General features: G+C 52.1%; 1 protein-coding gene across 2 annotated transcripts; it reads left to right on the top strand.

Moving 5' to 3' along the window:
- Positions 1-2,547: 2,547 nt before the first annotated feature.
- Positions 2,548-5,021, top strand: LOC123161020 (transcription factor BHLH094). 2 transcript variants are annotated; one of them, XM_044578873.1, is made up of 8 exons: positions 2,548-3,216; positions 3,319-3,543; positions 3,644-3,709; positions 3,886-3,954; positions 4,056-4,127; positions 4,219-4,437; positions 4,539-4,629; positions 4,712-5,021. In XM_044578873.1, the coding sequence occupies exons 1-8, from the start codon at positions 2,842-2,844 to the stop codon at positions 4,747-4,749; spliced, it is 1,155 nt and encodes a 384-aa protein (XP_044434808.1). In that variant the 5' UTR covers positions 2,548-2,841; the 3' UTR covers positions 4,750-5,021. The 2 variants fall into 2 exon arrangements, with proteins under 2 accessions (XP_044434808.1, XP_044434807.1); XM_044578872.1 differs by having other exon boundaries at positions 4,536-4,629.
- Positions 5,022-16,117: the final 11,096 nt, after the last annotated feature.

Here is a 16,117-nt window from a genome sequence, read left to right as displayed (position 1 = left end):
TCTGGCCCATCCCACGATCGCTTCATATTTGGCGAGTTAAGATTCCCTTACGAATTATGATATTTATGTGGTTTATTCACAAACAAGTGATCCTTACCAAACATAACTTATTAAGGCGGAGATGGGTAGGTAGCTCGCGTTGTTATTTGTGTGTTCATGATGAAACAATACAACATTTATTTATTGATCGCCCTCTCATGAAGTTACTTTGGCGGTCTGTTCATATAGCCTTCAATATTATTCCTCCCAATATCATTGAAACGTTGTTTGGAACGTGGCTCAATGGGGTGAATACTCACATCGCGTCTAATATTCGAATTGGAATATGTACACTACTTTGGGCTATATGGAACTGCAGGAATGATATGATTTTTAACAGAAGACCTATGATTAATTTCTTAAAGGTTATATTCAGAGCTACGGTATGGATCCGTGCGTGGTCATTACTCACTCCTACGGCCTCCAGGGAGCAGCTGGCTACTAGGGGCAACTGATGGGAGATGGCAGCACGGGTTTTTTTCAACCGGTTTGGATGACGGTCACTACATAGGATAGGTCCTTAGTGAATCTCCGCCCAGCCGGATGCGGCTTTGAATTTTGTACTCTTTATTTATTTGCTCCTTTTGTGAGTTGTACTCTGCAGACCAGACTTTGTTTGTTTCATCGTTTTAATAAAGTGGTCGCATGCATCTCTCCGATGCAGAGGCCGGGGGATGACCTCCTTTTCAAAAAAATACTAATGTTATGTAGCCATAGTCCAAGGAGTGATACTCATACATGAATTCCCCCTTAAACATAGTACTAGCAAAGAACCTCATATTGGATTGCTTGAACCGGGCAGATGCGGTGGCGTAAAAGTTCATTCTTGATTATGTTTAGCATCAGGAGGTTTATATAGAGCCATATGAACCGATGCGGCAGAGAGGTGCCCTAGAGGCTAGAAAGCCCACACGGCCAGGGCCCGGGCAGTGTGGTGGGCCCCCGTTGAGTCCATGAGCCTCCCCTCTAGTACTTCTTCGCTTCTCATGATCTTATGTAGATTTCCTCAAGCAGTATATTTTAATCGGATTTGCTAATTATCATCCATATGAGAATTAACAACGTCTCGTCTAACTCATATACTCCCTCCGTCCCATAATGTAAGACGTTTTTGACACTAGTGTAGTGTCAAAAAACGTCTTACATTATGGGACGGAGGGAGTACCATTTTATTAATCGAACAAAATCAAAAAGGAAAACACTGCACAAATCTTCACGTAAAATCAAATGGTGTGGAATTTAGACGTGACTTAGTTAGAGCAACTCTAACAGATCCCCTATAATCTGTTTTTTTAGGAATGCCCTCTAAACTTTGTTTCCTCCTCTACCTGACACCTAACTTATCCCTTATAACGGTTAGAGGAGGATAATTATCCTCCGCGGCCTCCCACCCACGAAGTAATTTTTTTCCTCCATTCTCGCGCATCCTTGCTCGGCCGCATCCACTCCGCCGCCGCCCTCCTTGCCTCCGCCGTCCACCGCCGACACCCCACAGCCCCACCGACCTCCCCCCGCCAAATGGCCACAATCTTTTTTTTGTCCTTTCCATTGTCTCCAGCCACGGAGGCGCTTCTCCTCTTCATCCCTAGCCTGGCGGCGCTTCTCCTCTTCATCCCTAGCCTGGCGGCGCTTCTCCCATAGTCAAAACCGGTGATGACACGATGGAGGAGGCACTCCCATCGGCTCTTCAGCCGCATGAAGGCGTCCATGGCCACCTGTCGGGCACGCCAGAGCTGCCCTCGAAGTTGGCCTTGACAGCGGCGGTTGCGACGAAGTCAAGACCCGGCCACCAGAGAAATTTTGGCATGAGGATGGAGCGGACGGCAGCTCCGGGTACCCTAGGCAGCTCCGCAGCTCCCACCAATCGCGCTGCTCGACGTCCACCAAGGGAACACGAGCAACGCGTGCGGCAGCAAGCAACAACACTATGACGCGGGCGGCATGCGATGTGTGCGATGTGTTCGGCAGCGGGTAAGGACTCGTGATTCCGACGCGGTGACCAACGTCGCCGCTCGCCACAAGGCGCATAACAACTATTTGACGAAATGTAAGTTTGACTCCGTTAAGTTTAAGGGATTGGTTAGAAAAGACTTTTTTTAGGAGAGCAAATGTATTCCTTTAAAGATTACTCGGCGGTTTACTCCTCTAAATCGAGATGAGACGAGCCATACCGTATTTTAACTTTAATTTTCTGACCCTTGAAATTATTTATTTCTGTCAAAAAAGACAAAATTTAATACTTTGCACTGGTTGCTCCTTGTAATTACTCTGCATCACATGACGGGAGTCGACAAATTTTTTGGAATTCCACGTGTTTCCCAGGAAATTCAGCGAAAATCCATGTGAAAAATCCCAAACGGAGCCGCGGTCGGCCGAGCCATAGCCAGCCCTCCGTCGACAGAGAAGGAGAGCGAGACCGCCGCCGGGCCAACCAGGAACAGAATTACTGCCGCCGGTTATTACGGAGCCGGCGGGGTGATGAGCTTAAAAAGGGCCCCGGCAGCGGAAAGGCATCCTCCTCCCCATCCCAAAATCGAAACAGGATTCCATTAAAGCCCTCTTCCACTTCCAGCTGCCGCGGGGCACCACCGCCACTTTGACCCTCCCTCCACCCCAATTGCCCCTCCTCCAGCATCCATTCCGCCTCCTCCTTCACCCCCAAGCTGCCTCCTCCTCCACCTCCTCGCCATTCTCCTATAAGTGCCGCGTCTCCGGCTGCTCCCGATTCGCCGCGTAAAGGAACGACGCGTCTCAGCTTGGGCGGTTCTTGGACGGTGTCCCGTTCCGTTTCTTGCGGCGGCAATGGAGGGCACGGCCGGAGGCGGCAGCGGCGACTACATTACCAGCCTCCTCACCTCGTCGCCGATGCTCGACTTCGGCGTGCTGGACGGCGCCGTGGCGGCGGGCGGGAACTGCCTGGAGAAGTTCTGCGGCGACCCGGGGTTCGCGGAGCGGGCGGCGCGGCTGTCCAGCTTCAACGGGCAGCACTTCACGCCAGGGCTCTTCGGGATGCCACCGCCGGCGCCCGGCGCGGGCAACGGCGAGTTCGGCGGCTCGCGGGAGGCGTCTTCCGTGTCAGACCCTGCCTCGGCGATGAAGGACGCCAATGCCAAGAAGAGGAAGGCGCCCGCGGCCAAAGGCAAGGCCAAGGAGCCTTCCCTCAGCACCTCTTGCCAGGTGAGCAGAGCTTGGCTTTGTTCGCCAATTGGGGGGCTCGCCCGCTGCTGATGCCCGCCATTAACGCTGACCAAGCCGCGTCAATTGTGTTGTGCCTTTCAGGTCGGGGAGCAGAAGGAGGCGGACGTCAAGAGGTGCAGGACGGGTGACGCCGAGAAGAAGGTGAAGCCCAAGGCGGAGCAGGCCGGGAGCGACAGCTCGGTGGAGGACGGCGAGCAGAGGAAGGGCAAGGGGAAGAATGCCAAGCCGGTGGAGCCCCCCAAGGACTACGTCCATGTCCGGGCAAGGAGAGGCCAGGCCACTGACAGCCACAGCCTGGCAGAGCGGGTACAGTCCTGAATGATCATGCTGCTTCTGCTTCTAGTAGCATGTTGTTGCTTCGGTTTGTCCACCTCCCCCTTAACGGAATTTCCTTGGACGTTCACAGGTGAGAAGAGAGAGGATCAGCCAGCGGATGAAATTTCTCCAGGACCTCGTCCCAGGATGCAACAAGGTAATTAGTCATTTCATTCAAAAAAAATTAGTCATTTTCATCCAAAATGAGAAATCGGAAAGAGGAGAAAACAAGCACATGATAATCTTGATGCACATTTTTTTATATATATGGAAGACAGTCTTTGTGTACAAGGTTACCAGTTAAATTGGCCAAATTCTGTGTGTGACCTTTAGGTGATTGGCAAGGCACTGATGCTTGATGAGATCATAAACTACGTGCAGTCGCTTCAACGGCAAGTCGAGGTAAGAAGAGCTGAAAGCCTGAAACCATCCGATGCCATGTACTGGTAGTGACGTGCCGCTCTGAATTCTGATCAACTCCTCCTCTGTTTCTGTTGCCTCAGTTCCTCTCCATGAAGCTCGCAACCGTGAACCCGCTCGACTTCAGCAACCTGCCCACGCTCCTGCACAAAGATGTGAGCCCAAAACCCACCCCTGTTGTTCATCATCACCATCGCGCCGTAACGAGTCGTTGGTTACTTATTACCTTGTCCGTGTCGAATGCAGATGTACGGCCCATCGGCGAGCTCGGTGTTCTCGCTCGAGAGCTCCAGCTCGGCCTTCCCGTTCAGCGACCAAGGAGACGTCTTCCAGTCCTTCCTGCCCAGCAGCATGGAGAGCCAGTGCACCCTGAATCAGCTGGACCTGGCTCTGTCCCAGGCCACCAACGCAGCGCAGTACGCCTTCCAGGATGGGACGGCCACGGCCAGCACGAACCTCCAGCAGGTGATTCTTGCCTTGAGAATTTCGTGGTTGTTGTCGTCGCTTGACGAAAGAATCGTTAGAGACCTTGTGCTGATACAGTTTCGTTGTGCGTGTCTCAGCAGAGGAACTTCTGGGAGGATGATCTCCAGAGCGTTTTTCATGTGGACAACAGGCAGAGCCAGGATAACGGGGTCTCAGCAGAGAGCTTCCACGGTTAGTTTTCTAAAAGTACTGCACTCCCTCGTACGCATGATGATGTCGTCGCTGACGCGCGCGCATTGTGTAATCTGCGCAGGTGATCTGCAAACAGGCCAGATGAAAATGGAGTTCTAGTCGGCTTCGCTGAACGGAACAAGGATCTGTACATAGGAAGAATCAAGAAGAATATGGAAGCAGTCAGCAGTGGCGAGTGAAGCTATGGCTCTCAACTCTGAAGCTAACAGTCTTTGTAATTAGGCACTACTCCTACTACTTAAGGGACGAATTTGTCATGTCACGTCCTGCCTGTAGGGCGGTGTGATGTGATTCCTCTCCTCTAATATCGCTGGCACTGATTAGTATAATATCGATATTAAGTGATTAATATAGCGGAACGATCAGTTGCAGCCTGTGTGTATGATGAGACGCGGTGCAGATATTATACAGGCGCCTCTCCTGCCAATCCTAATACTGCTGCTCTTCAAAGTTTTAATATCTGTCGCGATGAAAACCCCCGTCAGTATTACCCCCGTCAGTATACTGAATCTTCCTTGGAGCTTAGCTTCTCTCCGCCTTAAGCCGCTTGTTGCGTGCTGTGCTGGCCGGTGCTACCTTACGCTACGTATTCTCGCTGTCAGCCCGGCGATTAGAGCGAAGCGCACGCCGCGCTGCACCAAAGTTGGGGTAGGTTACACGTCGCTTTTAGTCCCCTCTACGATCCGTCTCGTCTCGTCTCGTCTCCTCGCTGGATCTCACGCTGCGTCGCGTGTTCTTCCTGCAGCCACCCGTCGTTCTTCAGCTCTGTATACTTCACAGATCGAGCTAGAAAAACCGAGCGCCAGCTTCAGGCCGTGCCCAGTTTCTTCAGAGATACTGTACCACTGTAACTGCATGCGGGCGTTTACGGTTTCACAAGGGCGGGAAGGCTGCCATCTAACTACCGAACTGTACACCCCGTCACCGTCGCCGTCGCGTCGACCCCAGCCCGGAGAATGTACGCGCGACAGGCTGTTACGACGAAATACAAACAAAATGATAGCACCACCATGGTAATGGCAGCCTGACTGACAGCAAAAGGGAGGAAGGAAGGACAGGGCCCGTCGCTTTACACCATCCAGATACCACCAACTGTATACGCACGTAAGTACGTACCGGGGTTACTGCTACAGTACAGTACAGCAGTATACAGTGGGCGTCGTAGCAAGGTCGCTGCGCTTCACACGCCTCGTCGAAAGGGCGCGCGTATTCATCCTCGATCGGAGCTACCGTGGTCGCTGTCGCGGGGCTCGACATCCCGAAGGTTAGACGTCGCTGTGGGAGGCGCCCAACTTTCTTATCGTCGTCGAGCATGCAGCGAGCCAAAGCAGGGGCGATGAATGCCGTGCCTGCCCATTTCTTCTCCTCTCTTATGGCGCTGCTAGCCCGCTTCAGATGCGGCAGCTGCTTCATGGTGATAAACCTCGTGCCGCGGATGTGCCCGCCAATGCGGGGTGCCGTGCTCTGTTTCTAGGTTAGAGCATCTACAGCCCGGCGTTTCAAATGAGTCTCAAACGACTGGGCTGACCGACACCTTTATATCCAGCCCAAATACGGGGCTGATATGGGGCGCCAGGGCACGCCCGTCACTTCGGACTGACGGTGGGGTCATACACGGAAAAGCCCGGAAACCCGGTGATCTGAAGCCCGTATCCTCCGTCGGGCCGATGTCGCTGCATGGCGCCTGTTGGTTTTTGATCCCTAGATCAAATCACCAGAGTAGCAGCACACGTACGTGGAAGCTAGCTAGACAAGCGAGCAAGCAAGCAGCTTGATGGATTCTGTAGTACGTGGTCGTCTCGCCGCGGAGCGTACGTACAAAAGAAACCGGGGCTGTCTTGTACGTGTGTGCGGTCGATGATTCTCGACGTAATTTGCAAACTGGAAAAACTGATCGATGGCTAAAGGCCCGTATCGAGCCTTTGTATATCTCTTTATTGCTTCTGATCTTTTCGTTGTGATGTTACGAGCGCTGGGTAGACCCATATATATATGCTGAGCATAGCCTACTGCTAATCCTACTCGGTGTAGTAGTGCTAAGCCTACTCGGTTTGCAATACTAACTAGACTAGGACACACATGCACGTGCTGTGCAATCTTGGATCGTGCTTAATTCTAACATTCACCCCCTTAAGCACGACGTCTTCAGTGCGGCCTGGATCCCAAATGAGACGACAACTACTCATCGTCGGCATTGCCTTCGTCGTTCCTTATAGCATTTCAGAGATCGTTTTTCTTGTCGTCGGCTCATCCATAGCTTGACGCTAACTCTCCTCCTTAGTTGCGTCTTCCATCTTCACCTGTTCTTCAGTGCTTAATAGATTGTCTTTTGGCTCATCGAGGGGCCTTCTTTTGAACCAGAGCGAGACCAAACTTTGGTCTAACTTTGCGTTCCAAGCTCTTGGCGCTTGCTTCAGCCCGTAAAGTGCCTTCTTGAGCTTGTACACTTTCCCTTCTTCGCCTTTCTTCTCGTAGCCGAGGGGTTGTTCCACGTACACTTCTTCTTTGAGGTCGCCATTGAGGAAAGCGAATTTCACATCCATATGATGAACCTTCCAGTCCTCTTGTGCTGCCAAAGCTAGGAGCACTCTCACCGTCTCGATTCGAGCAACCAGTGCAAACACCTCCTCATAGTCAACTCCTTGACGTTGTACGTAGCCCTTTACAACGAGTCTTGCCTTGTACTTCACAATGGCACCCTTTCGTGTCCTTCTTTAACTTGTAAACCCACTTCAAACCTATGGCCTTTTGGTTCGGAGGTCGGGTTACCAAAGTCCACGTGCCATTGCTCTGGATCGCCTTCATCTCCTCATCCATGGCGTGCATCCAACTTGAACTTTTGCTCGCCTCTACGAAGTTCGCCGGCTCCTCAACTCCGAGTAAACACAAATCGGAGTACTCGAGTGTAATTGGCTTTGTGTACTTGTAGACTTGCTTGAGGGGCTTGTAGCGACGAGGCCCGGAAGAATCTAGTGTGGCTTGCGAAGGGGGCGACACAAATTGTGTCGGCGTCGATGCACTTGAGGAAGACCATTGAGTCTCGGGCGTGGTAGATGTCGGGTCGTTGGCATCCGCGTCGTTGGCGTAGTCGTCGTGATCATGACCATCATCTTGATTGTCATCATCACTATGTGCCTCGTTGTCGATATCTTCGCCCGTGTCATGCGCGTCGTTGTCGCTATCACCTTGCGGCCCATGCGCGTCGTTGTTGGTGTCAGCACCATGGTGATCACTGTCATTGCGGTCACCTTGGTTGTGTGTCTTGCCAACCACCTGGACATCCTCCCCTGCATCATCATCACTTGGAAATTCAACTGTGAATATGTTACCGTTTGGAGCATCATCGGCTGTTGCGCTCCAATTCCACGCTTGGTTTTCTTCAAACACGACGTCGTGTGAAATCCGTAGACGCTTGGTTTGTGGATCGTAGAAGCGGTATGCTTTGGTGCCAGAACTCCTCTCGAATCCGATGAACACCATCTTGGTGCTACGATCGGCAAGCTTTGAGAGATGCGGCTCCGCCGTCTTCACATGCGCCACGCACCCGAACGTCCGTAGATGAGACACATTCGGCTTATGTCCGTAAATTGCTTCATACGGAGTCTTGCCGATCACCGCCTTCATTGGAGCCCGATTGAGAAGATAGACCGCCGTCGAGACAGCTTCTGCCGAAAAAGTCCCCGGCAAGTTCTTGCTCTTGAGTAAACTTCTTGACATGTCAATGACGGTTTGATTGCGCCTTTCAACAACCCCGTTCTGCTGCGGCATATAAGGTGCCGTGAGGAACCTCTTTATGCCAATCTTCTCGCAATAGTCGTTGAACTCGTTCGACGTAATCTCTCCGCCGCGATCTGTCCGTAGAGCGTGAACCTTCAACTTGTTCCATCTCCGTTGCAGCTTTCAGCTTCTTGAACGGTTCAAATGCCTCATATTTAGATCGTAGGAGAACGACCCACATGTATCTTGAGTAGTCATCTACCACAAGGAAGAAGTACTTATTTCCTCCGTGAGTTGCTGGGGTGATAGGGCCACATAGATCACCATGGAGCAGCTCGAGTGCATCGATTGCACGATAGGTAGACTGAGAAGGGAACGGCCTGCGGTGCTGTTTTCCAACCAAGCACCCGTCACATACTCGATCAACATGGTCGATAAACGGCATCCCAGATACCATCTCCATCTTCGTCATCTTCTTCAAGGCGTAGAAGTTAACGTGTCCAAATCTAGCATGCCATAACCACGAATCATCATCATTCTTGGCGAGCCAACACTCCGGTTGAGATTGATCAAGGTTGAGGATATAGAGCCTGTTCCGCGTGCGATTCACACGGGCTAGCACGTTTTGGAGGTTGTCGAAGATCGTCATCACTCCATTCTCGATATCCACCTTGCATCCATTCTCGTCAAGTTTCCCGAGAGAGATGATGTTGTTTCGAAGCCGTGGGATGTAGTACACTCCGGTGAGTATGCGATGTTCTCCTGTGAGACCCTCAAAGAGGACAGAGCCATGCCCGCAAATCTCCACATTTGAACCATCACCGAACTTGACCGAGCCTTGAACATCATATTCTAGCTTGAGGAACTTCTCCTTGCACCCCGTCATGTGGTTACTGGCACCCGTGTCTAGATACCACGACACGTTCTGGCTTCCGGATAATTTTGGTGTTACTTTTTTCTCATGAAGTAGCACCTTCCGGTTTGGTTTTACAACCATCGTTTGGACGAGATCACAAACTTCGGCCATCAGAAGACCTGGACGTTCGTCTTCCTGCTTCACCAAATTTGCCTTGATCTCCTGCTTGTTAGGCTCCGGACAATCCTTTGCAAAGTGACCCATCTCGTTGCAGTTATAGCACTTGACCTCGGACATATCCAAGTTCCGTGGCTTCCGCTCTTTAGATCGGTCTGCCTTACCACGACCTTGTGGCTTGCCTTTTCCTTTGCCTTCTTTGGTTTGTCCGCCGCGCTTCGCGTTGCTTGAGCCTTCGCCAACGTTGCGCCTTCCTTTGCTACTTGGGGACCCCAATCTGCGCGTGAGTACATGAGTTGGTCACCACCACCTCCTTTTCCTTTCCGACAACCACGAGCATTCTCTTCCCATGTCCGCAAGCGTGCGATCGCCTCCGTGATGGTCATGTCGTCGATGTCGTAAAGCTGCTCGAGCATGCCGATGATGTACGTGAATTTATCAGTCACCGAACTGAAAAACTTCTCCACAATCTCGGTCTCCTCGAGCTTTGCACCAAGCGCGCGGATCTCTCCCACCAATGTAGTCAGATGCATGGCATAGTCGTTCATCGATTCAGTTTCCTCCATCTGCAACTTGTGAAATTGGCGCTTCAGCACTTGTGCCCGAACCTTGGTGACGCGATCTTCTCCGATCCTCATCTCTTTGAGTGCGTTCCACGCCTCTCTTGCTGTCTCGAACTCCGCCAATGTCATCAGCACGGAATCTGGCACAGACTGGGCTATGGCGGCCATGGCACCTTCGTCGCACTCCTTGTCGACGTCGTCGTCCGTGATGGCCTCCCACACTCAAAGGGTTCGGAGAATGATCTTCATCTTCACCGCCCACACGCCGTAGTTGGCGTCAGTGAGCATCGGGTACTGGATGGGGATGTTGCGATGCGCCTGTACGTTGGCGCCACCTGTTCCGCCACCACTGGTCGCTGACTTGCCGCCCTTCTTCACCTTATCGCCGTTCTTGTTCGCCTTGGAACCACCATTGCCGGACTTGACTGACTCACCGTCGCTGTCCGTCATCGTAGATCGTAGATCGTCGAGACTCTAAATACCAATTGTTGGTTTTTGATCCCTAGATCAAATCACCAGAGTAGCAGCACACGTACGTGGAAGCTAGCTAGACAAGCGAGCAAGCAAGCAACTTGATGGATTCTGTAGTACGTGGTCGTCTCGCCGCGGAGCGTACGTACAAACGAAACCGGGGTTGTCTTTACGTGTGTGCGGTCGATGATTCTCGGCGTAATTTGCAAACTGGAAAAACTGATCGATGGCTAAAGGCCCGTATCGAGCCTTTGTATATCTCTTTATTGCTTCTGATCTTTTCGTTGTGATGTTACGAGCGCTGGGGTAGACGCGTATATATATATGCTAAGCATACCCTACTGCTAATCCTACTCGGTGTAGTAGTGCTAAGCCTACTCGGTTTGCAATACTAACTAGACTAGGACACACATGCACATGCTGTGCAATCTTGGATCGTGCTTAATTCTAACAGCGCCGCTCCGACAGGCCGGGTAGTGCCTAGCCCATCTATTTAAGTCAACGGGTGACATCAAAACCCTACCGTCCACATTTTACTCCGCCTGTCCGCCGCCCCACCACTTTTCACTCCCCTGTCCGCCTAGTAGCCATGTCCCCACGCCGCCGGATGAGGAGCGAGCCATTTCTAACGCCGGAGGGCCGACTCGAGCTTCTTGAACAGATACAGGCAAGGCATGAAGCCCGGATCGCCACGGGGCTACCTCCGGATGCAGTGGATCCGGAGGAGCCTCGGTGGTGGAGAAGGAGGAGGAGGGGGAAGAGGATGAGCCGGAGCAGGAGGATGTGGGGGGCGTTGGCAATGCTGATCTGCAAGCAGAGCAGCAGACCATGATGAGGTCACCTACTACAGGTAGGGTCAAGGGTCTGTCATTCGGGGCCCTAGGTGTGCCCCACACCATCATTGGTGGATCTCAGGACCATGTAAGCATTCAGATGTGAATATCAGGAGGTCCACTCGGACACCTCGACGGCACTCGGCGACCACTCTTTAGTTGGCAAGACCACCATCACTCGGACAAGAGAGGTGAAGGGACGACGTGGGAGATGCAATGGTAGAGGAATCCTAAGTCATCCTCAAAGTAGAGTCATAGCTACCGTTACCCATAACTACTGTAGTTGTGGCTATTTACACTTGTAACGACTGTAGTTATGAGCATTAAGTGCCCCGACAGCGTGGAAGTAATGGAGGCTGCGGCGCACTCTATATAAGCCGCACTACTCCTCTTGGGCTGGGGTTAAGCACCCTCTGTAATCACACCCCTCAAAGAAAACAAAGCCGCAAGGCACGAGAGGTAGGGCTATTACCTCCTCCGAGAGGGGCCTAAACTCGTTAAGCGCCGAGTGTTGCACCTGCGCTGTAGTTAGGTGTTGGAAATATGCCCTAGAGGCAATAATAAAATGGTTATTATCATATTTCCCATTCATGATAATGATTATTATTCATACTATAACTGTATTGACCGGAAACTTATATACATGTGTGAATACATAAACAACACCGTGTCCCTAGTAAGCCTCTACTAGACTAGCTCGTTGATCAAAGATGGTTAAGGTTTCCTAAGCATAGACACGAGTTGTCATTTGATAACGGGATCACATCAGTAGGAGAATGATGTGATGGACATACCCAACCGTAAGCTTAGCATCAGATCATTTAGTTATTTGCTACAACTTTCTTCATGTCAAGTATCAGTTCCTTAGACCATGAGATCATGTCACTTGCGGATATTAGAGGAATGTCTTGTGTGCTATCAAAAGTCACTTCGTAATTGGGTGATCATAAAGGTGTTCAAAAGGTATTTCCGAATGTGTTTGTTGGGTTGCATGGATCGAGACTGGGATTGACATCGTGGTTCAACCGATAAAAGATATTCATGGAATATGTGGGAACCAATATGGGCATCCAGGTCCCGCTATTGGTTATTAACCGGAGAGGTGTCTCGGTCATGTCTACATGATTGTCGAACCCGTAGGGTCCGCACGCTTAACGTTCGGTGACGTTAGAGTAGTATTGGGATTCAAAATGGCAACTTTCCCCGTGGGGATTTACCCGCTAAGAAGCGGCGATGGGGGTCAAAATCCCCCCATGGGTATAACGGGGCGGGCACTCGGGAATCTAGCGGGACGGGGATGGGGGGAAAACTGGCTCCATGGAACCTCCATGGATACCCAGGACCCCACCTGTCAGTAAAACATTCCATCGAATATATACACAAGAAACCCTAAACCTGTTTTGCCACTCACCTCTCCACTCTGTTCCTCCCAACTCGCAGCCGCCTCGGCGCCTCCTCTCCCCATTCCCCCAATCTGGCTGCCTCCTCTTCCCATCCCCAGATTGACCACCACCAACGGCGGGCGGCACCGGTCGACGCCTCATCTGGTCATCCCTTCCGGTCTAGTCCCGTCGCCCTCTCCTGTTCCTCGCCTCCTCGCGACCTCGCCTCATCCTCCTTCACATCAAGGCACCGGCCGACACGTCATCTGGCCGCCCCTTCACATCTGGTCTCATCGCCGTCTCCTGCTCCTCGCCTCCTCACGGCCTCGCCTCCTCAACTCCTCCTTCACGTCAAGGCCGGGCAAGGCGGCTGCAAGTCGAGGATGGTGGCGATGGCGAGCGATGGTCGGGCAAGAAGATAACCGCGGCGGTGATTGTGGCGACAACGAAGACCGGCGACTCGCCTCCTTTTCCTCACCTCAGTTGACCGGCATCACTCCTCTTCCTCACCTCAGGTGACCGGCAGCACAAGCAGGTGACCCGCGGCTTCTGCATCAACCCGAGAGGCCGAGACCATCAGGGTAAGCAGCTGACTAACGGCATCTGCATCGACCCAAGACTAATTAAGTTCTCGTATTTGTTTGTTTCATTTTGTGTTGTTGAATGTGTATGCATCTGTTGAATGTGTAGGATCTTGTAGTTGTTAGTTCTTGTAGTTATGGGCGTGGCCGGTGGTGGGGTCGACCCCTTCCCTCCTCGCGGATCTCCGGCCAGCGCGGGACGGTCGCCGCAGGTGGTGCTAGGCTCTGGGGGGCCTAGTAGCGCCGCTGCGGGTGCTCCTGCCGGTGGTGGGTCATCGTCCCGGTGGGGCCTCGGGGTGGCGCAGTGGCTGCCATGGAGGGGCGTGCGTGGGCGTGGTTTGGCGCCGGTCGGGCGACGAATCTGGATCCAGGCGATGCGGGTCACGAGCGGCATGGACAGCGGCTGGGGTCTGGCTTCGGGCTCTGGTGGCTGCGGTTGTGTCTTTCCGTCGCGGGCGTGCGGCGGCTCTCCTCGGGCGATAGCGGTTCAGGTGGCGGCACAGTCCCTCGGGCGGCACAGATCCGGGTGATGAGGATGCGATGGGGTAGTCACTTGACGGCGGGCTTGCACGGCCGCCGCCGGCGCCCTCCCGGCCTAGAGGCCCTTTGGGGCCCCATCTGGGTTTGGGCGGGTCTGGCTCAGGGACGCCTGCGATGGCTCTGGCGGACAGAGGTGTGGCTTGTGCAGGGGTTGCGGAGACGGCAGCACGCCCACTGCAACGCAGCGACGGGAGCTTCACGAGCCATTCGAGCTTGGCCGAGCGTATGTGCCTGGTTTGCTCCTCTTGCTGCGTGTCCGCTGATGGCGGTGGAGGTTGTCCCTTCCCGCGTGGCCGCTGACACTGCTACTCCTCGTTCCCGGCTGCTCCCTCTCGGAACCGTCGGTCTCACTTTGGAATCCATGGTGAGACGGCAGTGATGGCCCCAAGATCGTGGTTGCGCATGTTGGTGGGCGGCAAGTGTGGTGGAGCGCGATGAATCGGTCGGGTGGTGGGTGTGTGGTGGATGGGAGAAATCCCTGTCGGCTTGGTCGGCATCAACGTGGCGATGCCCGTGGGCACCATCGTTCCTTCCTGAAGGGTGTCGAGTATCCCCCTCACCCATGGCCCTCCCCGTGCCGAGGGAAACCCTAGGACTAGTCCGGACAGCAGCATCATCATTGTCGTGTCCCTTCCTGAGGGCGTTGCTTGGTATGCGGTGGTTCGAAGTGCTGGGAGTGTGGTGGAAATCTCCGGAGGGCGCTGCGACTGCGGACCATCATCGTTTTCGTCGATCCGACTCTGTTGTCATTAGTTTCTTTTTCCTTCCTTTTTATTCCTTTTGGGCGTGCTTGTGTTGTCTGCCCCAGCAGTGGATTCTCAGATGTATCCGGTGGTTGCTATATCTATATAGCGGGGCGAAAGCCTATTTCCAAGAGTTCTTGTAGTTATTTTCTCATGTAATTGAATCTTGCTGTTGAATGTGTATGGATCTGTTATTTGGTCAGTCATGAGTGGGTTATCTAAAATATATGTCAAATGTTGATCTTTTGCTCCTATTTTACTGTTGTTGTGTTGTTGTTACATTACTTATTTTGCTTAGATAACTTACTAGAATATATATCTAAATCAGTTACACTACTGCCATCTAATTTTACATTGTTTGCAATTTTAGGTGAGAACAATTCATCACTGTCTACTGAGTTTCAAACTTGTCTTGATGAGGAGGACGAACCAGTGGTAACTTGACATTCTCAACTCTCATCTTATGTCTTGATTTCATTTGCAACTTTGTAAGTTATCTTGTACTATTTCCATGATCAGGGTGAGGAACACTCCACTTGCAATAACTATTAGCCTTGCTACTTGCCTCCATGGAGTCAAGAATGAAGAAAATGAAGGACCAAGAAGCTATTGTGATGGTCTCTTCTTCATTTCATTTATTGTGCCCACCATGCTTGTGTTAGGAATTAGAACTTTGGGCTTGTAGTCGTACTAAGTATTGTTGTTTGTGCCAGCCAATCGTACTTTCAATATGTGGTCAGACTTGAGTTGAGATGATTGAATCTGTCAAGCTTATTGTGGTCAAACTTATTATGGTCAGATTTGGGATGATTAAATCTATGTCAAAATTATTGTGTTTGTGATGCTAATTTACTGTTGTTTTGCTTCTGTAATAGAGGATTGCTGTCAAAATTATTGTAGTTTGTTCTGCCAATGTACTGATGTTTTGCTGATGTAATGTATGATTGAATCTGGCAAAAATTATTGTTTCTTGTGCTCTTGTTTTACTATGGTTTTGCTGTTGTTGGTCTCCATGGAGATCCCCATGGGGATTGGGTACCCACTGTTAGCGGGGATGGGGACTGTCCCCCTCCCCTGCGAAGGTGGAAGGGGCTAGCGGGGACGAGTATTAGCGGGATCGGGGCTAGGACGGTGGCGTGCCCCCCGGTGATCCATGTCCCTGTTGTCATCTTGAATTGGGATATGTACGTTGGTGACAGAATGTTGTTCGGAGTCCAAGATGAGATATCGGATGTCACGAGGAGCTCCGAAATGGTCTGAATGTAAAGATTTATATATAGAAAGTCCTGTTTTGGTCACCGGAAAAGTTTCAGGCATTATCGGTATTGTACCGGGAGTGCCGAAAGGGGTCCGAGGTCCACCGGGGGGGTCCACCTACCCCTGAGGCCCACATGGGCTGTAGAGGGGGCGCCCTAGCCTTCTTGGGCCAAGGGCACCAGCCCCAAAAGGCCCATGCGCCAAGGAGAGGTGGAGGAGAAAGAGTCCTAAGGGGGGAAGGCACACCCTTGGTCGCCTCCCCTCCTTGGAGGAGGGGCTAGGGCTGCGATCCATCCCTCCCCCTTGCTTCCTATATATAGTGGGGGAGAGGGAGGGGCTGGACACAC

This window comes from Triticum aestivum, chromosome 7B (genome assembly GCF_018294505.1).
Source record: "Triticum aestivum cultivar Chinese Spring chromosome 7B, IWGSC CS RefSeq v2.1, whole genome shotgun sequence".
In the NCBI taxonomy this organism is placed as follows: domain Eukaryota; kingdom Viridiplantae; phylum Streptophyta; class Magnoliopsida; order Poales; family Poaceae; genus Triticum; species Triticum aestivum.
This window is presented reverse-complemented; position numbering and strand designations above follow the sequence as displayed.

Bases quoted from the DNA above. Each gene is read 5' to 3' on its own strand.
- LOC123161020 (XM_044578872.1), top strand. From the start codon at position 2,842: ATGGAGGGCACGGCCGGAGGCGGCAGCGGCGACTACATTACCAGCCTC. The intron at 3,217-3,318 runs GTGAGCAGAGCT...TGTGCCTTTCAG, and splicing joins CCCTCAGCACCTCTTGCCAG to GTCGGGGAGCAGAAGGAGGC. The intron at 4,438-4,535 runs GTGATTCTTGCC...TGCGTGTCTCAG, and splicing joins CCAGCACGAACCTCCAGCAG to CAGAGGAACTTCTGGGAGGA.